Genomic DNA, 14,716 nt, shown 5'->3' with positions numbered 1-14,716 from the left:
ATGGAGAAACAGAGAGGCGCTATTCACAGTGAGAGAAAGAAGATGTCTTTCCCTTTTATGTGCTCTGCTCTTTTTTCGCGGGAGGAGGAGGGTGGGAGTGAAATTCTGTGGATAGAAAAGAGAGAGTAAAGGCCACTGAGAGAGAGAAATAGAGAGACAGAGTTTTAGTTTGAACCCATTGACACTGAAACCGGATTTGTACTGTAAGTATCCTCAGGGGAGCAATTGTGTGTGTGTGAGCTCATTAGGAATTGAGTCCACACACACACACACACGCACACACGCACGCACGCACAGACAGACAGACAGACAGACAGACAGACAGACAGACAGACAGACAGACAGACAGACAGACAGACAGACAGACAGACAGACAGACAGACAGACAGACAGACAGACAGACAGACAGACAGACAGACAGACAGACAGACACACACACACACACACACGCGAACACACACATGCATGCACACACATTGCTGAAGGTCCCCCAGTATGGCTGTATTCTCTCTCCTTCTGAACTCCCAGTATCCTAGACTTCCCTGCAGGGTTGAAGACAAGGAGATAATTACATGGGGTTCTCACCGCGATGCTTTATAATACAGAAACATGATGATATCCAAGAAACCCATTCACTTTCTGTGTGTGTGTGTCTGTGTGTGTGTGTGTGTGTGTGTGTGTGTGTGTGTGTGTGTGTGTGTGTGTGTGTGTACGAATGCACTAATTTCTTTAGCTCGGTAACATAGATCGGAGCATTCACGTATCTCTCAAGGTGTATAGTTACTTTGAGCATCGTCAAATGGACAGCAGAAGAAATAATGGTCATACACACCCTACACTTTGTCGGACCTGCCCCACAATTGAGACAGAAAACCCATTACCTCTAACTGTCACCTGACCCACACACACACCCACCTCCTTTCTTAACCCCCGCAGTCGTAAACCTATCCTCTTTTAGCGTCTATAGCAGTAGTTTTCCTCCGCAGTTTGCTCTTGAGATCCAACTTTCCGCCTTTTTCCGACAAAGCAACAGCCTCATATACTAGATCATTGGTTCTCAAACTTTTTCATGTCAAGGACCCCCAAATTGACACTTATTAGCCAGCAGACCCCCATTTGAAAAGATATGCCATGGATGGACCCCCATAAGAGAAGATTTTTACGGCTCTAGCTAATGTCAAGGACCCCCAGTTTGACATGCATTAGAGGCTACGGACCCCCATTTAATGGCATTTCTATCTCTGGGACCCCCATTTATATCGTATAATCAATGTTAATTTAACTCTGAGAGTGTACAAATGGAACCAAATGGACCCGTTAGGGTCCATTTGGTTCCATTTGTACACTCTCTGAGTTACAGACCCATAAGGGTCCATTTGGTTCCTAACTATCCATCATTTAGCTGGGGACCCCCTCGAACTCCCTCAAGGACCCCACTTTGAGAACCACTGTACTAGATAACAACAGCAACAGTATTTCTGTATCTGTCACCATGTGAGAATGTCATTGCAACCCACTTTATGGAGTTTGTGACCCACCCATGAAACACTGGCCTATAGAACGCCCATAGCTCACAAAGTGTGCTATACTCAAAACTGCGGACTCTTGGCATTTGGAGATAAATGGTCTTTCTGTCGTAACCCGCCCCCTCATACCCACCCTCATTAGTCAAAGAGGATTTAAAATGTCATGCCGTAAGTCATCTAGTCCTACTCTTAATTAACTTCCAGAAGAAATGAACTTTCCATATTGGTTCTACTCTGCACTTTGAAGCTCTTGTCATTTCGAGGTTAAATGGGGCATTACTGTTGAACCTCAACTCTGCCATCATTATCACGTCTTGCCCTCCGCGACGCTTAACATGAAAGCGAAGGATAAAAGCGAGTCATCAATTGTCCTCCCGTAAAATTGAACTTGAGCCCGTCATTTTGAGGTCAGCAATATTTCAAAGCCCCGACCCCACCTCAGCATCGCGTCTAGAAGAGGGATCCTCGATCAAAGTGGCTGCTGATGAATCATCACCTTTCCATTCTCTCACACACACACACACATACACACACACACACCGCGCGCACACAGCCCTCCACCTCAAATGAACCCTCCCTGTGAAGTCTAATGAGCGAAAGTGCTGACTTTATTTTGACTTCCTTGCCATCGGTGTTCCTAATCCGCACTGATCTGCTCCCCAGCAGCGCAGTAAAAAAGGCAAGGCAAGGCAACCCGGCGTAGTGCACCGTGGCCCTGGGCCTTTGATGTGCGATTAGCTTCTGAGTCATTAAGGAGCTGTACGCGCAAGGCTGTTATTAGCTGCACCGCACTCCCGACTCGTCATGTGTGTAGGAGTATTATCTTTATGACCACAGAGCTCAGCCGGCGTTATTTTTTCACTTACACTACGGTGGCGGTCGAGTCAAGACAGGCGAGACTCCGAAGGGGAGGGGGGGGGGGGGGTTGCTGGTACCAGTAAATGGTAGGGTGTGTGTGGCTGGATGGGAAGGTGGTGCACGTGCACAGTGGGTGGTTTTGATGCACAGGAGGAGCTCAGCGATGACATTCTGGGGGGTCTTGGTGTAATTTCTATAATGTTGTGTATGTAGCTCTATATACTAATCTCTTTTTTTTCTTTCCCTTCTTTTTAGTCCACGGCTCTTCCCTGTCCTTGGTCTCCAGCACTTCTTCCATTTACTCCACGGTGAGTAGACGACTCGGGTCACACTTTGTTTGCATTGTAATGTGTACATTAAATGTCACACGCTCAACATGCGCTCACAGAACAAAGGCATCTTTCAGATGTGTGCAGAAGTGTAGAAATACTTTGCAATGCAAACCAGGCAACTAATAGAGGTGTGCATATTAGTGGCATTGCCCTTTGCCTTTGATTTGTGATTTGTGATGTCTGGTAGGTAGTGTGTTTCAGCCCACGTTTTGCTCTTTTCAGCGCCCTCTGGTGGATAGATTCAGCAATCAGAGTACATTCATTATGCGTATATTTGACAGACAGATCAGAAAAGGATAAACGGTGCATTTCTTATAGAGCATTTCTCCAAAGCACTTTACAACGTGCATTACATTCACCAATGTGCATTACATTAAAAAATAGCAGATATACAAGCTCATAGCGTGGCACTCGGTGCCACTCTATGAGCTTGTTGATCTGCTATTTCAGAAGAATCGTGAAAATGTTTGCAAATCTTTAAATATACATATTTTTAAAGCAAACAGTTGTAACTCAAATCTTTGCTTCTGGGGGTCCCTGGAACAAAATATGTTGAGGTAATTGTTTTTAAATTGAATTTATTCTTTTAGAATCGGCCTCAGGTCTTAATGGGTTAAACACTTCATACAGGCCCCTGTAGAAATCCAGCAGAGCCAGTCACTCCCTCTACCTACATCTATGTCATATAGAGTCGGCCAAAATAGTTTGTCTCGCAATTTACCCCCTTAATCTCCAGGGATTTGTGACTATAGAACCCAACACACACACACACACAAAAAAAAAAAGAAGCTCTGACCGCAATCGCACAGGTGCGTTTGGGGGCCAGCCCACAGCCACGCCCACTAGCCAATGGGAGAACTGTGTTTTACTGCATGGCCCCTCCTCCTCCTCCTCCTCCTCCTCGTACACCTGGGCAGGTGTAAGAGAGAGAAAGAAGGCAGGGAAAGCTCTCAGACACTGGATACCAGCGCAGAACAGGTCGGAGCATTCTATCCTCAGAGAGGAATAGATTTTTAAAGATAGAGGAGGGGAAGAGAGAGAGAGAGAGAGAGGAGCGTCAAGATGATGGCGACTTTATCCATGACGGGCACGCTCACCTCCTGGGAACGCACGGTAGGGATAGAGGGGGGGGCAGGTTACTGTTTTTAATACACAGTGAAATCCTACGTGTTCTTTTAACTCTGAGAGTGTATAAATGTAACCAAAAGGACCAGTAAGCGTCCATTTGGTTACATTTGTACACTCACAGTGAGTTACAAATGGATAAATGAACACTGACAATTTTTACTGTGTGGGAAGAGTGGGCATTCCCCCTAAGCTAACTATTGTTTTTTGAGATTAGCAGGTAAACTGATAGGGAGACACCATAGGGGAAGCACAGGAGGGAAGGCGGTAAGGGGATTAATTGACCTTATAGGCCACCAGGGGTATATGTGTGACAGGAGGCAGGCAAGTTCTTGCCTCCCAATGTTGGATTTAAGCATCGCTTTTAGACTCATCCTTTTGCAATGAACACTGGACGTTCAGCTGTATTTTGTTCATTTGGTCATTTGACTGTCAAATGTGTAATCTTAAAAAAAAGTTTTGTGTGGGTTGCTTGATCTGCTTGATTGACATGTCTGTTGTTGTGATGACATGCAGCACTTTGCGCAAAAACACCTCCTCACACCTCTTCAAGGGCACGGGGGAGCGAGCAGAGCGTGTGTACTTGCTGTGTACACACACACACACACACACACACACACACACACACACACACACACACACTTGCACACACACGCACGCACGCATAGCTATTAGTGGTAATTTGGCAGGAGTGGTAACCTGTCAAAGCACTTCTTAGCACACTAAATGAGGTACATGTAGGCAGAACCATGGGGAAAAAATGTTAGCTGTACTTCTGCTTGGGTGGTTGTGTTTTTCAACACAGCTTACAGTTCTCCTCAAAGTGTTTGCACTGCTACTGGGAAGTGCCCGGTGACTGCCTTCTCAGGCCCTGGCTATCAAATTCAGAATTTGGAAGTGGTGGAAAAAGTACTAAATGTTTTACTTAAGTAAAAGTATCAATACTGCAATGTAGAATTACTCTGTTACAAGTAAAAGTCTGGAATTAAAAATGTACTTGAGTAAAAGTACAAAAGTATTGGTATCAAAATGTACTTAAAGTACCAAAAGTAAGAATACTAAATGTTTGAAAATAGCAGATCTACAAGCTCACAGCGCGTCGCGATGCGACGCGTTGTGAAATGTACATTGTAAAAATGTACTCGTGAGTCAATTTAACTCTCAAGAATTTAATGAACATTCCAGATTTAGCTGTGTACCAACTCTTGTGTTCAGACTGTTTGAGAAATAACTAAGTAACATAGTTCAGACTGGGTTGGGCATGATGAGCCACTTACAAATTGCTCTTATAGGCTACGTTTGTTTCTCAACCCCAGCTTCGCCCTAAGTGTTTACATGTAAATGTGCGACAAGCAGCTGGGTGGGTGAGTGATGTATGTTGTTCACGGGAAAGGCCAACATGTAGGCTACAGTATATGTGTGTATGTTAACATGCGTGCGTGTGTGTGCTCCCGCCTCCCGCCTCCCGAACACATTTACCTATAGCTGTCTTTTGTTTGCCATTGTTCTGAATACTGACCTATGTGGAGACAATGGGATCCTTGACGCAGAAGACATGCACGCATGTGTGCATTACACACAAGCCCATGTCAAAATAGACATGCACACACACACACACACACACACACACAGAAATACACAAACACACACACGCACATGCAGCAGTCGGCCCCGAAAATGCCTCGGAGCAGCGTATATCTGTGCACTCCAGACATGTTACATGAGACAACCTACCATTGAACCTCTAATAAGCACGTCTCCGTGGGACTTATAAATCATACGGGAGGTTAGCATTCAAAGAAAAACAGACAGCCCGGAGCCACAAGGCAGTTGCATTCTGACCTTGTGTATTATAGCTTGACAGCTCCGACATCACAGCAGCAAATGATGGAGTGCAGTCAGGAAACCGTCTAATGATTTATTTTCCCCCTTGTCTATTCTTCTTCTTTTTTTTTCTCCACAGAACGAGGAGAAGTCACAGTCAGAGGTAAGCGGTGCTATTGTGTTGTACTCAAGTAAAAGTATCAATACTGCAATGTAGAAGTACTCTGTTACAAGTAAAAGTCCGGAATTCAAAATTTACTTGAGTAAAAGTACAAAAGTATTGGCATCAAAATGTACTTAAAGTACCAAAAGTCTAAGTACTCAAATGTTTGAAAATAGCAGATCTACAAGCTCACAACGCGTCGCATCGCGACGCGTTGTGAGCTTGTAGATCGGCTATTTTCAAATAGCCTATAGGTATAAAATAGGGCTAAAGTGGTTAATGTATGTTTTATAACATCATAATTTACATCTGTAAAGTAACTAGTAACTAAAGTTTTCAAATAATTGTAGTACAACATTTGCCTCTGAGACGTAGTGGAGTAGAAGTAAAAGTAATGGAAATTGGTAATACTCAAGTAAAGTACAAATACCTAAAAATTTTACTTAAAAAAGTACGGTACTTAAGTAAATGTACTTACTTTTCACCACATATACATGATACCACAACTGCTACACCGTGGTGTTCCTTTTCTATATGTTGCGGTTGGAACACGGGGGGGGAGGGAGGGAGGGGGGAGGTGGACATGTTCACAGTTGTATCTGGTTACACATGTAGCTGTATTGTCCGTGACCTTGTAAGCAAGCCCCTTGCTCCGTGTAGAACACCTGCGGTGTGCCGTGATACATCACCGTATCGGGCGCAGATCTGGGAGTGCTCCTGCATTTTTTGTTCACAGTGTGCTCAGATATATACTGTGTGTGTGTGTGTGTGTGTGTGTGTGTGTGTGTGTGTGTGTGTGTGTGTGTGTGTGTGTGTGTGTGTGTGTGTGTGTGTGTGTGTGTGTGTGTGTGTGTGTGTGTGTGTGTGTGTGTGTGTGTGATTTTGCGTGTACTTGCCTTTGTCAGTGGTGTGTGGGGTTTGTCTATATTTCAGCGCTTTGTGATGATGTTGTGTCTTTCTTATACGTTTAGATACGCAAGCTGCGGCGGGAGTTGGACGCCTCGCAGGAGAAGGTTTCCGCCCTCACCACGCAGCTGAGTGCTAATGTAAGTGAGGAAATGCACGCTCACCTGTGCGTACATACACGCAAGAAAAACACTTCCTCAGACATCTGCAGAGATGTGTCGGATCACATATATCCAACACTGAGAACTTGAGCTTACATACCCTGAAGCTACACACACACTCACACACTCTCACACACACACATTTATTTCACGATAATTATGCCTCAAAGTGCTCTGAAATTGTTTTGTATGGTGTTTGAGAGGAACATGTCAACATCACTGAGGTCTTTGTTACACAGTACCATTAATTGTTCCTTCACGACTCGTTATTTATGTACCATAATAAAAATAATACGAAAGATAAAAATGAAACGAAGTGAAGAGGTCCCACTGGGATATTGCAGTGTTTAAACGATGACACTGATTTGGCTTCGCCTGAGTTCTTCTGGCAAAGTGTTCGAGAGTCTTGGAGTCCCTATAGCCCGGATTCTTCACGGACTGCAGAAGTCTTCTTCTCACACCTCAGTGGTAATCTGTGCACGGTGTTTTACGCTGTATGCTGGTGGTACAACTGTGAATTCGGTGTTGTATTACGCCGGGAGTCAAGTCTTGACACACTCCTTAAGGTGGTCGACTAAAAGATGCTAGCTAAAGATTTACTACTGACGCCGCTTGAATAAATAAGAGGTGTGTGTGTGTGTGTGTGTGTGTGTGTGTGTGTGTGTGTGTGTGTGTGTGTGTGTGTGTGTGTGTGTGTGTGTGTGTGTGTGTGTGTGTGTGTGTGTGTGTGTGTGTGTGTGTTGGGGGGTTGAGAGAATAACATATATGGATTATAGAGATAGGGGATATATAGGAGGGGTGGGAGAGGGAAGGTATACTTTTGTTGAAATATTTGATTACATGGCCCCCAGACAGTTGAATGACTGTGTTGAGTTATGATGAGAACACCTCCCATCTGCCACCCCGAGGCTGAGAATCTTAGAACAGCGGTCCCTCGCTCCCCCGATGCTTCTCACGTGATGTGAGAGAGAGGAGCTGTGACTTGAACCACCTCCACCGCCAACCCACCTCCAATGGTGGTCGTGTACGAAGAAGAAGCTCTCAAAGTAGGGTCCGCGGACCACAGGCTATAGGGCTCTTATGGGGATTTGAAGGGGTCTTGAGCAAAGGAATGGAATTGTTTCATTTCAATAGCATATAGACACTAATTTGTTTTATTGCGTTTAATTACAACCCTTAATTTATTCTCGAGAGGCTCTGAGGTTACACTCATTTACACAGACTAACTTGTAACAATTACAAACAGATACACAGTGGAGCATGATCATGGATTTCAAATGCTGGCATTGAAACAAGTTAAACAATTTGTTTAAGAGCGTTCCAGGAGTCGGGGGCATTAAAAGAAAAAGATTTGTCTTTGAACTCAGTCTGAGCCCTAGGGATTTTAAGTAAAAAGTAAGTCATTAAGATGTCGTACATCTCCCAAGACAACATCTAAGACAAATAAATACAAAGGATCTTTCCCAATGAGGATTTTAAAAATAAATAAAAAACAATGTTTGTTGCGCCTCTCTGCAAGAGAAGGCAAAGTAGCCATACCATAAAGTGCAGTGAGTGTCATATTTAGATGGCACATGCACACGCACACGCACGCACATACATACATACGTACTTACGCACGCACACGCACGCACGTGTGCACACACACACACACACACACACACACACACACACACACACACACACACACACACACACACACACACACACACACACACACACACACACACATTTCCTATTTTCCTTATGATGTGGACCATCTGGGCCGTTATTAGTCTGTTTGGGTTTGCCTTCAAGTACACTTCTAGTAGTCCTGGCCGGCTGATGTATATGGGTTTGCCATCTGTAATTATTTTCTTCCCCCCCTGTATGAGAAGTGGAGCAATGCTGAGATACAGCAGTTGAACTGTTACTATGACTTATTTGGGTTTAATGGTATTTTGGCTTTGGTCAATGGTTTTGCCTGAATGATGTCATATTTGGTGTCCTGCCCCCCCAAGATCAAGGCAGCTGTTGAAACTGCTCCTGTGTTTTCTTGTGGAGGAAACAGCACACTCTCACTGCCATGGTTCACTAACACCATGACCTCACCTTTTAGTATCTCAGCCCTTAGCTGCTCAAGGTCGCAGCTTTAAGTATCAGTTGTTATCAGTGCTCAGTGGAGACAGCTCCACCATGCCTCCACGCATACATCTCCCACCCTCGTGTTTCCAAAACCAACCGTGTTGTCCCACCCAGGCAGTTATCATCAGCTCTATGAACCCACAGTTAATCTCACAGACACAGGGACAAGCTGTAGAGTTAGCGGCCGTATCTATAGGCTGGCGCTTTCGCTACGATAGTCCCACAGACGTCACCTCTCAGTGGGGCACAGCATGGGGACCTGGCTCCCCTTGAATAGCTACCCCTGTAGGAGGATCTCTGGCCAGCAGGGCCAGCCATCATCCAGACAGGCTCTTCTTGGAAGCCTTGTTATGGACCAAAGCTCAGTGCCTCCCATCCTGAATGATCCTGTACAAGAGGTGTGCTGGGAAGCACTTTGAAGAGAAGCAGCGTCTCAACTGCTGAAATGCTGAATTGTTGAATTTGTGCTTCCAAATTATTTTAAAAATGTGTAATTTTTAAAAGTTATTTTCCTTTATTGTCCACTTAAGGTATTGAGAGCCTCAGAGTTAGACAGGTTTTTACAAATATAATTCTGATTTTTATTCCTGCAGGCTCACCTGGTGGCAGCGTTCGAGCAGAGTCTAGGCAACATGACCATCAGGCTGAAGAGTCTCACCATGACCGCCGAGCAGAAGGTGACGGGAGACACTCCCTCTTTTTGTGTTGTGGACGCAGGTCCCGCACCTGTCAAAGCACATTTTTGGTCTCGACATGCTAAGCCTCTACTAGGCCTGTCCCCGACTAAGGATTTGTATAGTCGAATCTGATTGGCGACTAATTGCCAATAGTCGACTGGCAGTCGACTAATGCAACACCCCCCCAAAAAAATTAATTTAAAAAAGAAATTTGTTGGATGATTCGACTGAGATTGGTCAGTCGAATCAGTCTGATTCAACTGCCAATCTCTCAGTCAAATCATGCAAAGAATGTGTTATGCAATAGAGGAACATTCCATTTGGGCTGTAGGGGTGCTTAGTGTCTGATTTAACATATACTTGCTTGGTTTCTCCCAATAAATCATGATGTATATCCTATTTTTGGCAAACTATTAGTTAATTAATATAACAAACTAGGCCAATCTCTCGAATAATAAAAAAATAAATTAAAAAAATATATATATTTTTTTCATAATTTCGACTAAGAGATTGGCAGTCGACTCAGACACCCCTCGACTGATTAGTCGACTATTCGAATAATCGAGGTCAGGCCTAGCCTCTACATTGATGAGGAGAATGAGGACACGGTCATCTGAAGAAGTATTATGCATTAGCTCTCTAATACTAATACTTTGCCCTACGTTGAACCCTGTAGGACTCTGAGCTCAACGAGCTGAGGAAAACCATCGAGTTGTTGAAGAAGCAGAACGCCGTGGCACAGGCGGCCATCAACGGAGTCATCAACACCCCGGAGCTCACTCCCAAAGCAGACAGGACAGGTAAGGACAACCCAGCCCCAGCCCAGATGAAACCACACATTACACCCAACTCCACTAAAAACCCTGCATTTCTTTACCTCGTCTTTATCCTGATTCCCATTCGTCCCCTCCACCTCTCAGGTGGCAGTAACGGCAGCCCCCAACAACACCACTATCATCACCAGCAACAACAACAACAGCAAAGCCAGCAACAGCCGGACCTGCGGATCAGGAGGCAACTCTCCTCGGACAGCGTCAGCAGCATAGCCAGCGCCACCAGCCACTCTAGCGTAGGTTCCAACATGGACACCGATGCCAAGAACAAGAAGAAGAACAAGAAGAACTGGGTGAGTTTTTTCTTTGGTGTGTGAGAAGATCCCCCTTCCCTGTGTGGTGTTACAGCAACATCTAGCTGGCTAATAAAGTCTAATAAGGATGCCGTTTTGACTTCAAACAGACACTTTTAGAGGTACGGCAAATGTCGGCGACAGGTGTCGTGTGTGCCTGCTGATTTTTGTACGGTCGCAGATACAGTCTTAAAAGGTTTGCTGTGCTAGTTTACTACTAGGCCAATTGTTGTTATGAACAAAGGTGTTTGTCCTCAGCTTAACTTGGCGTCTGGTTGCCATGGTAGCAGCACGCACTGTCGTGGAACCATAACGCAAAGTATCTTGCTGTATGTTCTGTCTGGTGACAATTTTTCAAAGACTATTAAGTTGCCACAGCATGAATTAATTAGTCTGTTTTAGAGTCTTGGAGACTTTGTGGTGGGATTTTTAGATGAGATGAACTGCAAAACTATCTATTGTTATGAGGCCGTCGGTCTGTCTGTGTATATGTATGCTAGTCTATGTGCACATTTTTCCACCAGAGGGTGCTAAAAGCCAAAACAAACTTTGCCTATGGACCCTACTATTCACACCCCCCAAGGTTACTTAGTTTTCTGTGTAATTTATCCTTAGAAAGGATTCTCCTATGATGCTACTAATATTAATCACTTAAACTCCATATAGCTATGTACACTAAATCTCCTAGGTGAAAATAACCGATCTACAAGCTTACAAGGCATAGCAACGCAGCACGTTGTGAGCTTGTAGACTGGCTATTTTCGCTGAATATTCGTATTTTTTTTGCCAAATGTTCATCTATTATGACATGCCCAGAATAGGGCACGGGGGTTCTTAACAACTAACAATAGATGGCAGGTGGAAGACAATGACGACATAATATGCAACAACGTATCTGTGTTGTGCCTTATAGTCGTAGCTCATGTGATTTGACAGACTGTGTGAATGAAGCAGACAGAGTAGTTGTGCGTCGCTCAGCAGATGCAGGTCCCAGTGCTTTGGTCTGATCTGGTGCCAAAGAGTTCCTGCTTTAAGTTGCAATGATAATAAACAACCTTCCTATGTCTGGAGATCAGACTCCAGGTGTCAGGATGTGTGTGTGTGTGTGTGTGTGTGTGTGTGTGTGTGTGTGTGTGTGTGTGTGTGTGTGCGTGTGCGCGTGCGCGTGCGCGGTTTTCTCTAGTGTAGCATGTCCATAGTCTTATATGTGTAATGGTGTGTAGGTGTATACGGGTGGGCGTGGGTTGAGCCATGCTACAGGATATAATGGAACATGGTAGATTGTAGCTGTGATATCATGTAGCCTACTGTTGAAAATCTATTTCATATGTACAGTATGCAATAAATTGCCCAGAAACATACTTTGGACCATACATGGGCAACTGGCGGCCTGGGGGCACCCCCAAAGTTGCCCACTGGCCATTGGAAATATGTTTTGCAGAATGGAATAATGGGTTGCTAACATGTTATCGGTGGTAGCGTGTTAGTAAATGTTTAATACAAGTTTGACTTGATTTATTACTAACCCATTTATTGATATATAATAGCCTATATATCTGTTGCTTCCAATTCAAGCTTCTTCTCCCGTTTTAACACGCTAGCCCACAGTCCAGTACACAGTCAAGTTCCTCAGTGTTCATTTATCCATTTGTAACTCTGAGAGAGTCAAATGTAACCAAATGTTACATTTATACTCTCTCAGAGTTAATGTAACACTCAGGACTTTACGTGTATGAACATGTGCGGTTTGTCTCTTTGTCTTTCCTCCTGTGCTATCGCTTGATGTGGCAAGGTGTATGAGGTAAGGATGGTATAGACCACCAGCTAAACCCCCAGCAGCACCTCTAGGTTTACTAACTGTCCTCTGCCTGTCCTCTGGCGCTCTCTCTCCACTCTGCAGTAGTGCTTCTAGTACCCAGTTTTAACAATGTCTTATGGGACCTCGAGTCGCCCTGCTCCCAATAAACACAAACTTCTTGCTCAAAACATGTGGTTAAATTTGTACATTTGAGTTACAAATGGAATATTTTAGGATTTAACTGTATGCATATTAAAATTACAGTGATTAGGCCTAATGTCTTTCTCAGGCCGACAAGGTGCACACACACACACACACACACACACACACACACACACACACACACACACACACACACACACACACACACACACACTCTGTATGTGCGTATTATTTGACCCATTACGCACCCTTTTAGCATGTTCTAAGTAGTGGGTTTGCCATACAATTGGGGTTTTAGTGTGTTTATTAAAAGTTTGTGTTTATAGAGCCAGCACTCATCCCATAAGACGACCTATTCCTTTATTTCCTTTCCTTTCCGAGCACACTCTCTTTCCAACTCCTTCAGAGCTGTTTTCCTACACTCTTCCCGGCACTCTTTTCCTCTTTTTGGGTCATTCCATCAGGCGCACGCACGCACACGTATTCCCCCGTGATCTCACCGTCCATCTCCTGCCCCTGTTGTCCTTGTCATCCCCACAGCTACGGAGCTCCTTCAAGCAGGCGTTCAGCAAGAAGAAGTCTCCCAAGTCGGCCTCCTCCCACTCCGACATCGAGGAGATGACAGACTCCTCGCTGCCCTCCTCGCCCAGGCTGCCCCACCACAACGGCTCCGGTCACAACATGCTCAGGAACACACACTCCAACTCGCTGTACGTACTGTATACCTGCACGGCAATGTTGATTTCGTTGACTAAAACTATGACGAAAAATGTTTCGTCGACTACCTTTTTTCACTGACGAAAACTAAATGAAAACCAAATAAAAACTGATCTACGATGACTAAAACTAAGACCAAATATATTGACAATTTCGTCAACAAATAAGAACTAGACTAAAATGTTAGTGAGGGACTAGTGGAGAAGAGATCCAGTAGATCTAAAAGACAAGTCATTTTATGTTTTGTTGCGCTCTGAAAATAACAGATCTACAAGCTCACAACGCGTCGCGCAGTGCGACGCGTTATGAGCTTGTAGATCTGCTATTTTCAAAAAGCCTATAAAATGGGGCTAAAGTGGTTAATGTATGTTTTATAATGTAATCATTTATATCTGCAAAGTAACTAGTAACTAAAGTTTTCAAATAATCGTAGTGGAGTAAAAGTACAATATTTGCCCCTGAGATGTAGTGGAGGAGAAGTAAAAGTATTGGAAATTGGAAATGCTCAAGTAAAGTACAAATACCCAAAAAATGTACTTAAGTACAGTACTTAAGTAAATGTACTTTGTTACTTTCCACCACTGTATCACTGTATGTATGTATGTACATGTGGCTGTCTCTGTGCATGTATAATAAATCCTGTGTGTGTGTGCGTGTGCGTGTGCGTGTGCGTGTGTAGTCTGTCAGAGTGTTTAGACAGCGAGGCGGAGACAGTGATGCAGCTCCGCAGTGAACTCAGGGAGAAAGAGATGAAGCTGACAGACATCAGACTGGAGGCTCTCAGCTCCGCCCATCAACTGGACCAGCTCCGAGAGGCCATGAACCGCATGCAGTGTGAGATAGAGAAACTGAAGACGGAGAACGACCGTCTGAAGCTCCATAGTTCTCAGGTGTCCATCGCCTCGTCCCCTCCGCACCACACACACCTCCAGAGCCAGGGTTCGTGTCTCTCCCCGCACAGCATCAACCTCAGCACCAGCGAGTCCACCAGCCTGGGTAAGACAAACACTTTGTATGTGTGTGGATTCTGTCAACATGTTGCATTTAAAGTCCACATTAAATCTTCCGTAATCCGTATTGTGTTGTATTTCCGAGTGAAACAGGATAGGCAGACGGGACCTAACGTTGTGAATACAATTAACTTGAACATTGAAAAGTGGGCGTGTCATAGCTAAATTGATTCATGGTGGATGTCATGCTATTGGTTGGAATTGGTT

The 14,716-nt window shown here is 44.4% G+C and overlaps 1 protein-coding gene across 1 annotated transcript in view; it reads left to right on the top strand.

Moving 5' to 3' along the window:
* Positions 1-14,716, top strand: part of nav2a (neuron navigator 2a) — a gene marked incomplete at its 5' end in the record, with an annotated part of 147,913 nt that overhangs the window by 120,474 nt on the left and 12,723 nt on the right. The window contains 8 exon segments of the mRNA XM_080431960.1: positions 2,640-2,692; positions 5,805-5,828; positions 6,800-6,874; positions 9,613-9,696; positions 10,373-10,496; positions 10,617-10,822; positions 13,323-13,492; positions 14,179-14,495. Coding sequence (XP_080288086.1) covers positions 2,640-2,692; positions 5,805-5,828; positions 6,800-6,874; positions 9,613-9,696; positions 10,373-10,496; positions 10,617-10,822; positions 13,323-13,492; positions 14,179-14,495 — 1,053 coding nt within the window.

This window comes from Gymnoscopelus braueri (genome assembly GCF_963280865.1).
Source record: "Gymnoscopelus braueri genome assembly, chromosome: 1".
In the NCBI taxonomy this organism is placed as follows: Eukaryota; Metazoa; Chordata; class Actinopteri; order Myctophiformes; family Myctophidae; genus Gymnoscopelus; species Gymnoscopelus braueri.
The sequence above is the reverse complement of the archived record's forward strand: the minus strand, read 5'-3'. Positions and strand labels throughout refer to the sequence as shown.